Raw genomic sequence first — 12,547 nt, forward strand, 5'->3', positions numbered from 1 at the left:
GGGGATGGTAGACCGATGTGCGTAGCTGTTTAATCCGGAACAGCTTACACACATCGGCCATAACCCTTGACATAAACGGGGTACCCTGGTCTGTGAGTATTTCCTTGGGGAAACCAGTCCGTGTAAACATCTGGAATAATTCCCGGGCAATGGCCTTTGAGGAGGTATTCCGCAGGGGTAGCGCCTCAGGATATCGGGTGGCATAGTCAAGAATCACCAATATGTAAGAGTGACCTCGAGCTGACTTTACCAAGGGACCCACTATATCCATGGCTATCCTCTCGAATGGGACCTCAATTATGGGCAGAGGGACCAAAGGGCTCCGAAAATGAGTCACCGGAGCGGTCAACTGACAGGTCGGACAAGAGGTACAGTATCTCTTTACCTCTGCTTTCAGACCTGGCCAGTAAAACCGGTCGGTGATCCGTGCCTCCGTTTTTTCAACTCCCAGGTGTCCCCCTAACACATCGTTATGGGCCAGGTCCAGAACCTTTCGTCTATATTGTTGGGGTACCAACAATTGCTCTACCACATTTTCTCTCTCCTTGGTAACCCGATACAGCAATTCATTATATATTGCAAAGTGTGGCCACCTCTCATTCGCACCTGGCTCTTGGGGAACCCCATTTACTACTACCACTTGTTCCCGTGCATGGGCAAAAGTGGGGTCCTGCATCTGAGCAGTCCCAAATGCCCCATGGGGAACACCCAAATCCGGCAGCGCAGGGGTAGAGGCCACTTCCTCATCCTCTTCCCCCAGCATTACCTGAAGTGGGAAAGGCTCCTCCCCCTTAGTGTTTTGGTAGGTCTGTGGACCACATATCTTGACATCCTCAATAGTATCAACACTACTTTCATCACCATTAACCCAATCATTAGCATTTTCCCCATCTGGGTCCACATTAACGTTTGGCAGTTCAGGGTTATCCCTCTCAGCAGCAGGAACAGGGGGGCTAGTTTCTCCCCAGTCTCTGAACTGTTCTCCTTGTTCCCACAGTTTTGTAAACAATGGACAGTCTCGTCCTATTATAACATCATGCACCAAGTTCTTTATCACCCCCACCTCTTGAGTAACAGTGCCACATGCTGAGGAGATAGACAACGTGATGAGCGGGTACTCTCTAGTGTCCCCGTGAATGCATACCACCCGTAAAGTTTTTCTTACCGGACCGATCTTCCCAATCACTCTAGGATGAACCAGGGTTACCATGCTTCCAGAGTCCAACAAAGCCCGGGCAGGGAGGTGGTTCACTTGGACTTCACACTCAAACTTTTCCTCATCCAGGTCGAGGTGTGTGGTGCACACTTTGTGGGCACAAAAGGACCCCCTCCGAAGAACCCCGCATTCCATGGGCTCTTCTTGCAGTGGGCAGTGTGCCCGGGTATGACCCCAGGAATGACATCGCCAACATTGTACATCCCCTCCTCTCCGAACAGGAACAGAACGCTGCGAAGGTACCGGGAGTGTCTCTTGGCCTTCCGGGGTGTTTGTCCCAGGGCTCCTTGGAACATCCTTTCGAAGGGCAGCAGTTGGTCGAACAGGCCGTGGCAGACTAGGCCCTATGCGCTTGGTAGGTCCGAGCAGGTCCTCCACCACTGTATATCGTTCCACCATCTCAACAAGGAGGTTTGCTGTTTTGGGGTCTCCATGGCTGACCCACCGTTGGAGGTCATCTGGCAGGGACCTCAGGTATCGGTCCAGCACGACCCGCTCCACAATTTGGGGGCCAGACAACACCTCAGGCTGCAGCCATTTTTTTACTAGTTGCACCAGGTCATGCATTTGAGACCGGGGTGGCCGATCTGGACGATATTTCCATTGGTGTACACGTTGGGCCCGAACGGCCGTAGTCACCCCCAGACGAGCCAGAATTTCTGCCTTTAACTTTTGATAGTCTTTAGCATCATCTGGTGGCAGGTCAAAGTAGGCTTTTTGAGGATCTCCAGTGAGAAAAGGAGCAATGAGGCCGGCCCACTGGTCCTGAGACCATCCTTCTCTCTCCGCTGTCCTCTCAAATGTAGCAAGAAATGCCTCTACATCATCGCTCATAGATAATTTCTGTAGAAAATGGCTTGCCCTCACAGTCACCTGGTTGCCAGGGGCAACAGCCGCTTGTTCCCGAACCTGAGACAGCTGCTGCACTGCTTCCTTTAAAGCCGTCACCTGAGCCTGCATAACCCCTTGCTGCGTCGCTTGCTGGGCCGCCAACAGGCGAGTATTTTCTTGCTGCAGAGCCAGCGCCTCTTTGTGGTAAGTTTGTTGTGCCTCCAGCTGGGCTGCTAAGCGCTGATTAGCTTCCTCATTGCGAGTCTGCGCTTGCATGTTAGCCAAGGTCAGCTGTTTAATTAGCTCCTCCATTGCTTCAACTTTCAATGTTTGTGCAGCTTTAACCCAGGACATAAATTCAATGTACTGTCTCTTTAAATGTCAGTTCAATATAAAGTCCAATGCAAAAAGAAAAAAAAGTTTTTTTTTTTTTCTCTTCTTATGCCTGTTATTCTGTCCTGCCCGCATTCGAGCACCAGTGTAATGTTTGGGGGACCAGCTTGATCGCAGGACACAGGCTTTTTAAATCAAAACTAAGGTTTATTAAACTTAAATGGCTTAGCAGCAGCAAAAACAAAGGAAATAACAGTCTCACCGACTTGTACAGCTCAGAACTGCTATCGCAGTTAAATAGTCCTTGCAGGTAAGTCCTTCAGTAGCAGGCTTTCAGGCAACACACTGCCAAGTCCTTTCACAGCTTTTCATAGCTTCCACAGCTTTCCTTGTCCACCATTCACCATGCACAGACTCTCCTACACTCCTTCACTCTCACCTGCACTTCCTGTCTGCTTTAAACTCCTTCCTTGGACAGGTGCATTAACCCTTTCCGTTCCCTTAAAGGCACCACAGTCCAAACAGAGGGGAAATATAACGTCCTTCCAGGACCCAGCCATGGCGTCCTGTACAATATATATATATATATATATATATATATATATATATATATATATATATATATATATATATATATATATATATATATATATATATATACCGGTGTATATGTGTGTGTGTGTGTGTGTGTGTGTGTGTATATATATATATATATATATATATATATATATATATAATTTCCAAACTCTGCCTGTAAACGTGGCAAAACTGAAGTTTTTAAATGTGGGTTACCATCTGTCAAGCTAAATTGTTCAGGAGAGGTTGTAAAAACGTCCCGTGTACATGGAACCAAAAAGCTGTAGATGCTTTTACAAGGATCTGGCTTTTTTCTGCAAAAACGCTGCTGCCAGGAGGAAAGGCTTCTAGGAGGGTTTGCAAAACATCCTGTGTGTATGAGGCCTTCAGTCCATTGATGCTTTCTCCAGCCTTGTAACCTGAAGGTTCTTGGCTTGGTACAGACCAGTGGTGGGTGAAATAGCCTGCAGCAACTAGAGCATTGTACTCCTTGTGGTTGCAATGTTCTCCAGGCAAAGTATAAGTTCACCTTTACAGAAAAATCTGTAATGTGAACTTGCACAGGACCCCGACCTGGACCCCGGCATTCTGCCATTCTGAGCCCCGGTATATCCGCGTCAAGAGTCCGGGGCTTAGAAATCCCCCTCAGCTGAATGTCCAAAACGTACTTAGTCAGGAGGGACGTTTCTAAGCATTCTAATTTGTCAGCGCCATCACATGGGCGGTGCCGACAAATCAGCAGCCACATAGCCTGTCCTGTCACCTGGGAAGAAGACATGTGGATGCCAAGGGGGTTTCTAAGCCCCGGACACCTGATGCAGATATACGGGTACTTAGAACGAGAGATTGCCGCGGGACCGAAGCAGGGGGTCCTGTGTAAGCTCACCTTACAGATTGTTCTGTAAAGGTGAACTTTCCCTTTAATCAAAAGGGGGGGAACAAATTATTATAATGCAAACATATTTAATTATTTTGCAAAAGCTGGGCTTGGCCTTTAAACAAACTACGACTTGGGCCCCTTTCACACTGCCGCAACTTAAGTCGCGTGATTTTTGAAGTGATTTCAGGGAATGCCTGTGTAAACTTGAGGTCTGTGGACCTCAACTTGCATGAAAGTCGGACCAAAGTAGCACAGGGACCACTTTGAAGTCGGCACGACTTAAAGTCGCACATATATGAAAGGTTATAGTTGGAAATCATGGGGAACGAGTTGTCATGCGACTTTGCAGTCCAAAGTCGCACAAGTGTGAAAGGGGCCTTTTATTGCTCTGGTTGAGCACTCTGGCCTGCTACTTCCTGTGATTCACTCTTGGCCTCATGAGTGAGTAAAAGAAGACAAGAGTGTCAGTGATAATTCCCAACCATACACCTAGAAGAAAGGGAAACCAGTATGTAGTCATGTGTCTTAAAGTGGAGCTCCACCCAAAAGGGGAACATCCGCTTGTTTGCCTCCCACCCCCCTTCCCTGCCTTACCTGGCTTTGACAGGTACCTGCTCCCACTTCCGGCTGACTTTGCCAGGTGGAACTCAGCAGGAACTTCAACCCCCCTCTTCCTTCCCCTGCCGCCAGGCCATTCATAAAGCGTAGCGCAGTTTGCGCATGCACAGAATAGAGACGGCTGTGAAGATGCAAGGCTTCACTGCTTGTTTCCATTAGCCGAGATGGTGGCGGCAACATTTGAGAGCAGATTGAAAAATTGGATTGGGTGAAGATGCCACTGGATTCGTGGACAGGTAGGTGTCCTAATATATTAAAAGTCGTCGGCTTCAGTATTTGTAGCTGCTGACTTTTTTTTTTTTTCTGAAGGTGCCTGAAGCTTCGCTTTTATTGATAGGATGGAGGGTAGAAAGAGAACCTTCATCACCAGGGTCCTCCAAAGGAAATAAAAGGAGATAGTTACATCACAATAGAAAGGTCTTAAAAAAAGACATAGCTTTAGGTTGAGTTCTACTTTAAGCAGATTTGTTTTTTGTTGTTGCTCATTATTTGCATATATCTCTTCCTTTTTTTTTCTCTCAGATGTGGTGGGAAAGAAAACTGCTTCTGAGGTGAGACCTATATTCAAATTTTTTATAAAACGTAAATAGTACCTGCAATTTTGTGCTGGACATTTTGGTTGATACAAGCATATAGCATTATTAGTAGTTAAAGCCTTTAACTGGGTGTTATTGTCACTGATGGTATATTGATTAAAGAAGACCTCCTCTTTTCTCAAAACACCAAGATTGGTAGGTTGGGTGAATGAAACAAATACTAACCCCCTAAGTTATAGGTGTAACCAGTGTTTCAGCGCAATATAGCTCATGGATCAGAGGCCAATGGAAGCAAGTAGAGTTTACACAATACCATCTGATCTATTTATGTGTAGAGGAAAGAGGAGGTTTTTTTGTTTTTTTTATATCTTCTGTTTTATTTTATGACATCTACTATTTTTATAACACTTAATGAAACTGGCATTTGAATGTTTTAATTTGAAGGGGGCAATATGTCTTGAAGGTCCAAATATCAAAAATGTGATATCTACATCATGTCAAGAAAATGACTGTTGGCTCCAACAACTTGGTTAACCTGGAACACTTAAGTGCTACAAGTCATGTTCTTTATGGCCAGACAGTTCTTGAAAAAGTTGTTGATTATTAGGGCTAAACCATGAGCCACTATGAATATCTAAAAAGTGAAACTCATTGAAATGTGTACTTTATTTATTTTATTATTATTTTTACATCTAAATATTGACACATTTACTAATGGAAGTTATACTAGACCTGTACTGTGATAAATGAGCTGTCAATGCCATCCTACGGTCAGGGACCCAGAGCAAGCTTGCACGTAGAGATATAATAGTTGTCGGAACGTGGATATTGTGCTTGGTCAGTAATTCAAATGACACTCAATCAAGTGGATCTACATAATAGCCATAAAATATCTTTTCAACTGTAGAGATCTGCAATGGCAGCCTATATATTCCTCCCAGTACAATTTTTTATTTAAAAAAAACAATGCTACTGTCCCTTTTTTTTATTTCACTTAAGGCATACCCTAGATCCTAATATTCCATGGAGCTAACCATTTTAAACATGATCATTTATGATTTTGTTATTTATATGCATTTCTCAAAATTTGTGCCTAAACTGTTTTATTTATTTTTTGCTTTTATTTGTTAATGTTGTAAACATGTAAGGAAGCTCTAATAGGTCTTCCTCTGCACTTATCCATCATAGTTAAGTACTGTTTTTTTTTATGAAAATGTTTGAGTTTGAGGGGAGATAATGTTTCTGTGCACTGCTTTGAACTGAATTGTCTCCAAAAAGATTTTATAAAAAACTCCATTAAAAAAGGTAGGGTAACTCTCCTACCTGTCATAAAGGGAACCTGTACACATTCACCCTAAAGTAGTTACATATTCTGAACAAAAAGTAAAAACAAAATTTACATTTCTCCTTGATGCTTCTAGATGGAGATGAATTAGGGTGGCGTTTTAAAGTTCAGAACACAATTGTTGAAATCTTAGCTATTAGAGCGCATTTGCGGGGCTCTAAGGATGGCTGCCTGAGCCGAGAGCTCCGCTCCTGCTGTGTACAGCGACGCCCACAGAAGCAGTCAAGGCAAACAGTTTAATCCCAAAATTGAAGAGCAGGTAGATAATCAACCCCGGAACACCCCTCTAAGCTGGTTTTCTCATTCTAAAAGACTTTAAAGCCGCAATTTCAATCCGTTGACACGGGCAAATAATCCAAGATGGCCACCACAGCACAGCATATAGCCTCCAGTGAACTCTGCCTCACAGAAAATAGACATGTAATCAACTCAGCGGCTCAAAATTTCACCTCAGAAACCCAGGCAGGCCCCCCACAAAATACTTTTCCACTCATAAATCTCCATTGAACCTCTTATCAGCTACTCAGTATCTGGCTCTCCCTACACATCCATAGGGAACAATTCTTCCGCTCAAAATACAATTTTTCTGTCAGAAACTTCCCTCAGAGACCAGGCTTTTCAAATGGAGGACCTATTCCAGAAAGTTTCAGAACTTCTGGATAGGGGACTGGCTCAAACAGCGGCAAAAATAACTGGGGACCTGAAAACTGATTTCCAAAATTTAGGAGCAAGGATAGACACAATAGAACATAAACTGGAAGAAACAGTCTGTTTCTAATCAACATTCCAAACATTTATCCACAGTCCAGGAGAACCTTGATTATGCCATCTCCAGAATTGATGAACTGAAGAACAGGTCCTGCAGGTACAATTTTAGAATCCGTGGGTTACCTGCAACAGTTCTAGATGTCTCCTCAGCAGTCCAGGAACTAATCAAAACAATGCTACCTAATGTTCTCCAACGCCGCCTTGAACTAGACAAGGGCCCACAGAGACCTTGGACCCCCCAGAAAAGATGGGAAAACCCAGAGACATTATTGCCAAACCACATTATTATTCTGTAAAGGAAGAGGTCATAAAACAGGCCAGATCTGCCTCCCAAGTTTTATGCCAGGGACACCCTATCCAGTTATTCACGGATCTCTCTCCCTCCACAATTCAATGTAGAAGAGCACTAAAACTGAACTCTTCCTTTTCCCCAAGATGGCATCGAAGGCGAAGAAGGAAGCTGTCCCTGCCAAGACTAAAGCAAAGTACAAGGTTCTGAAGGCCAAAAAGGCCATGCTAAAAGGAGTGAACAGTCACAAGAAGAAGTTTCGAACTGCTTCTACATTCCGGAGACCCAAAACCTTAAGGGTGAGGAGGCAACCCAAATACCCAAGGAAAAGTGCCCCCACAAGGAACAAACTTGACCATTATGCCATTATTAAGTTCCCTTTGACCACTGAGTCCGCTATGATGATTGAGGACAATAAGGCCCCTTTCACACGGATGGCTGTTCTGCCGCAGTTAAAAGCATGTTTATTTTCTGTGAAATTTAAGACTGCAGGCACAGCGATCAGCTGCATTTGTACAGTGTGATTAGTTGCGTTTAGCTGCGGCACGATATTGAACAGGGATCCGACTTGGATCACTGCCAATACCAGACACTGTGTTTGGTATGAATCATGAGGGGAACTCCTCGCCACATTTTAAACAAAAAAACAGCATGGGTTCCCCTCCAGGAGCATACCAGGCCCTTAGGTTGACTAGGTACACACACCATCTGACTGAAGGAGTACGAGCACGACGCTTGTGGATTTTTTTACTATCTGCTTTTACCAAATGTGAGTGTCTTTATTTATTCCTTGTTTATGATTAAATGGTTTGTAATGGGTTCATGCTATGCGTGCCCTTTCTTCATTTTAATATCATACTCTGAGTATTACTGGCCGAATATTGGAAGTCGGAGTGGACCCGGATCAAAACACATTGGGGGACATACGAGCTCGACGTTCGTGGATTGACGCCCGCACTCAACTTATACAAAGTGAGTGCTCTATCTTTGTATTTTGCTCCTGTTCCAGTCGGACCTACTGAATTACGCTATGAACATGCTATCTGTTCTTATGTTTTCATACATGGGAGTTGCCTGCTACTAAGGATACTGCAGTAATAGCAAGGAGACTACTGTTATCAGGGTTACCAGCACTTAGATCTGTGGCCCATGTATGCTGTTTGTCTAAACAGGAGTGAGGTAAGCTGCTTGTGGACACCGAGATGGTTTCACTGAAGATTTTCACTGAAGACTGTCACAGGAAGTTACCCTGATTGTACTTGGTGGTGGGATCTTCAGCACATGAACTTTTTTCTTTTATATGACTTTTCTTTAGAGCTTTGCTGGCTCGATTGGACCTATTGCTTGACCAGTTTTCCGCATTGGATGTTATTTGATCACCTGTTGTTCACTGTTCCGTTCATTCAGTTAATTTTTGTTAAATAATTACACTGTTTCAGGATTACTATTTGTTAATCCCAGTACATCAAATCAGAGCCATCACACAGATTCTCTGTTTTGCCTCCACAGTCTAGTCACCCACCCGCTTATCATTATTTGTTACACTATAATTATTTGGCACCTTCACAGCGCAGTCACTCACTTTTTACACTTTTGACATAGTCTTCCAGGATTAGACTCCCAAGTGTCTGTAGCAGTGTTCTTTAGATCAGTCCTGTATTTTAGGCCCACAGACGGCGCAGGAGTTCTCTATAGGAGTTCATGGGGACAAGGGCCTCTTCCCGACAACCCTGGCCGTTGGTTGTTGGTTTGCAGGCGGGGAGCTTATCGGAACCCAAGAGCACCCTTTTAATAAGGGGGCACCAGATCCCGGCCCACCCTATGTGAATGAGTATTGGGTACATCGTAACCCTACCCATTGAACTGGAGGAAAGAAAGTGTAAAAAAAAAAACACTACACAGGTTTTTAAAGTCATTTATTAGGCAGCTCCGGGGGTCTTCTTCCAACTTCGGGGGTTTCTTCTTCTGCTCTCCGGTGCCTTCTTCCTTCTGTCGGGCGGCTCCACTATCTTCTTCCAGCTCTTTTACTAGCAGCGGCCCGGCCTTCTGCGTCGTCTTCTTCCCTCTTCTCCGATGTTGACACAACGCTTCCTCCCGCTGTGATGCCGGGTGCGCGGTGCGCAACGATTTTAAATAGGCATGGAGCGTGGTCACCGGGTGATATCACCTGGTGACCCCGCCCCTTATGTCCTCCCCACCCGGAGCATGATGGGACTGTGATGTCATAAGAGGCCTACATAAATTGTTGCGCATCACACACTCGGCATTACAGCGGGAGGAAGCATCGTGTCAACATTGAAGAGAAGAGGGAAGAAGACAGTGCAGAAGACCGGGCCGCCACTAGTAAAAGAGCTGCAAGAAGATCGCGGAGCAGCCCGGCAGAAGGACAATGGAGAAGAGGGGAAAAGACCGGGCCGCCGCTAGTGAAATAGCTGCAAGAAGATAGCAGAGCAGCCTGGCAGAAGAAAGAAGGCACCGGAGAGCAGAAGAAGAGACCCCCGAAGTCGGAAGAAGACCCCTGGAGCTGCCTAATGGCTTTAACCACTTAAGAACCACCTAACGCCGATTTACGTCAGCAGAATGGCACGGCTGGGCACAGGCACGTACAGGTACATCCCCTTTAAGTGCCCAGCTGTGGGTCGCATGCACCCGCGTGTAGTCCGAAGCTCCACGGCCGTGGGACCCGCCGATTGCCGCCGGTGTCCCGCGATCGGTCACAGGAGCAGAAGAACGGGGAGAGGTGTGTGTGTAAACACACCTTCCCCTTTCTTCACAGTGGCAGTGTCACTGATCGTCTGTTCCCTGATATAGGGAAAGACGATCAATGACATCACAAGTCCAGCCCCGCCCCCCTACAGTTAGAAACACATATGAGGTTACACATAATCCCTAAAGCGCCCCCTAGTGGTAACTCCTAAACTGCAATTGTCATTTTCACAGTAATCAATGATTTTTTCTAGCACTTTTTGCTGTGAATTTTCACAGCAAAAGGTGCTATAAAAATGCATTTGACAATGGTCCCAAAAATGTGTCAAAATTGTCCGATGTGTCCGCCATAATGTCGCCGTAAAAAAAAAAACGCTGATTGCCGCCATTACTAGTAAAAAAAAAAAATATTAATAAAAATGCCATAAAACTATCACGTATTTTGTAAACGCTATAAATTTTGCGCAAACCAATCGTTAAACGCTTATTGTGATTTTTTTAGAAGAATACGTATCGGCCTAAACTGAGGAAAAAAAACGTTTTTTTTATAGGTTTTTTGGGGATATTATTGTAGCAAAAAGTAAAAAATATTGAAGTTTTTTCAAAAATGTCGCTCTATTTTTGTTTATAGCGCAAAAAATAAAAACCGCAGAGGTGATCAAATACCACCAAAAGAAATCTCTATTTGTGGGGAAAAAAGGACGCCAATTTTGTTTGGAAGCCACTTAGCACATCCGCGCTATCGTCAGTTAAAGCGACGCACTGCCGAATCGCAATAAGGGGCAAGGTCCTTTTAGCTGCATAATGGCCCGGGTCTTAAGTGGTTAAAAACCTGTGTAGTGTGTGTTTTATTTTTTATTTTTTTTACACTTTCTTTCCTCCAGGTGAATGGGTAGGGGGAAGGGGGGCTCCCGGATTCCAATAAACCCCCTGCCTGCAAACCCTGACAACCAATGGCCAGGGTTGTCGGGAAGAGGCCCTTGGGGACAAGGTGCTTTGGGGAGGGGGGCCGCACCCCATATGTTGAGGGCATGCGGCCTGATATGGTTCGGGAGGGGGGGGCACTCGCTCGTCCCCACCCCCTTTCATGACCGGTCGGGCTGCGTGCTCGGATAAGGGTCTGTTATGGATTTTGGGGGGAACCCCATACCGTTTTTTTCGGCGTAGGGGTTCCCCTTTAAATTCATACTAGACCCAAGGTCCTGGTATGCTCCTGGAGGGAAACCCATGCCGTTTTTTTATTTAAAATTTGGCGTGGGGTTCCCAATCATGATTCATACCAAACGCAGCTGACACAGTGCACTGCGATTACCTGTGGTTATGTGCAGACAGCTGCACCAAATCATTCCTGGACGCAGTCAATTTTATTTTTTCTATCTGCACCAAACCACAGGTAACAAACCCACAGCTAAATGCAGTGTGTGAATGGGCCCTTATGAAACCATTGTGTGCTTTTAGCTGCGGTAGAATCCGCAGCTAAAAGTATCATTCTATCCGTCCGTGTGAAAGGGGCCTAACACTCTGGGTTTCATTGTTGATGTCAAAGCAAACAAGCACCAGATTAAACAATCCGTAAAGAAGTTGTATGACATTGATGTCGCCAAAGTGAACACCCTCATTAGGCCAGACAATGAGAAGGCATATGTTTGTCTTGCTCCCGATTATGACACGCTAGATGTTGCTCACAAGATTGGCATCATCGAAACCATCTGGCGCATGTTCTGTACTAGACATGTGCAATTCGTTTTGTTTCTAATTCGTTTTTTTAAGGAAATTCGTTAATTACGAATTTTCGTATTTACGATTTTTTTATTTACGAATTTTCTGACTTCTGAAAATTTTGAATTTCCGAATTTTCGTATTCCCGAAAATTCGAATTTACGAATTTTCGTATTCCCGAAAATTTGAATTTATGAATTTTCGTACTTTCGAAAATTCGTATTTACGAATTTTCGTATTTCTGATTTTTTTTATTTATGAATTTTCGTATTTACGAATTTCGGATTTTCGGAAATATGAAAAAAAATTGAATTTTTCCATTTTTCTAATTTTTCCATTTTTCTAATTTTTCCATTTTCGAATTTTTCCATTTTTCGAATTTTTCCATTTTCGAATTTTTCCATTTTCGAATTTTTCCATTTTCGAATTTTTCCATTTTCGAATTTTTCCATTTTCGAATTTTTCCATTTTCGAATTTTTCGAATTTCTGAAATTAGATATTTCGAAAATTGAAAAATGCAAAATTCGAAAATTGAAAAAATCGAAGTTCGAAAATGTAAAAATGTTTCAAATTTTGAATTTTTCAATTTTCGAATTTTCGTATTTACGAATTTCGAAATTCGTAAATACGATTTTTTTTAAAATTTTCGAAATTTCGAATTTTCGAAATTCGGAAATACGATAATTCGAAATTTGAAAAATTCTAAAATTTAAAAAATCGAAGTTCAAA

General features: G+C 43.8%; 1 protein-coding gene across 4 annotated transcripts in view; it reads left to right on the plus strand.

The window, feature by feature from the left end:
* Positions 1–12,547, plus strand: part of PIP5K1C (phosphatidylinositol-4-phosphate 5-kinase type 1 gamma) — a 486,720-nt gene that overhangs the window by 69,108 nt on the left and 405,065 nt on the right. For 3 of the 4 annotated variants that reach the window (XM_040322323.1, XM_040322302.1, XM_040322316.1), the window contains exon 2: positions 4,977–5,005. The exons of the other annotated variant lie outside the window; for it this stretch is intronic. In XM_040322323.1, the coding sequence (XP_040178257.1) occupies positions 4,977–5,005 (29 nt within the window). The remainder of the gene's footprint in view (positions 1–4,976; positions 5,006–12,547) is intronic. 4 annotated transcript variants of the gene reach the window in all.

The sequence above is a fragment of the Rana temporaria genome, chromosome 1, assembly GCF_905171775.1.
Source record: "Rana temporaria chromosome 1, aRanTem1.1, whole genome shotgun sequence".
NCBI lineage: Eukaryota > Metazoa > Chordata > Amphibia > Anura > Ranidae > Rana > Rana temporaria.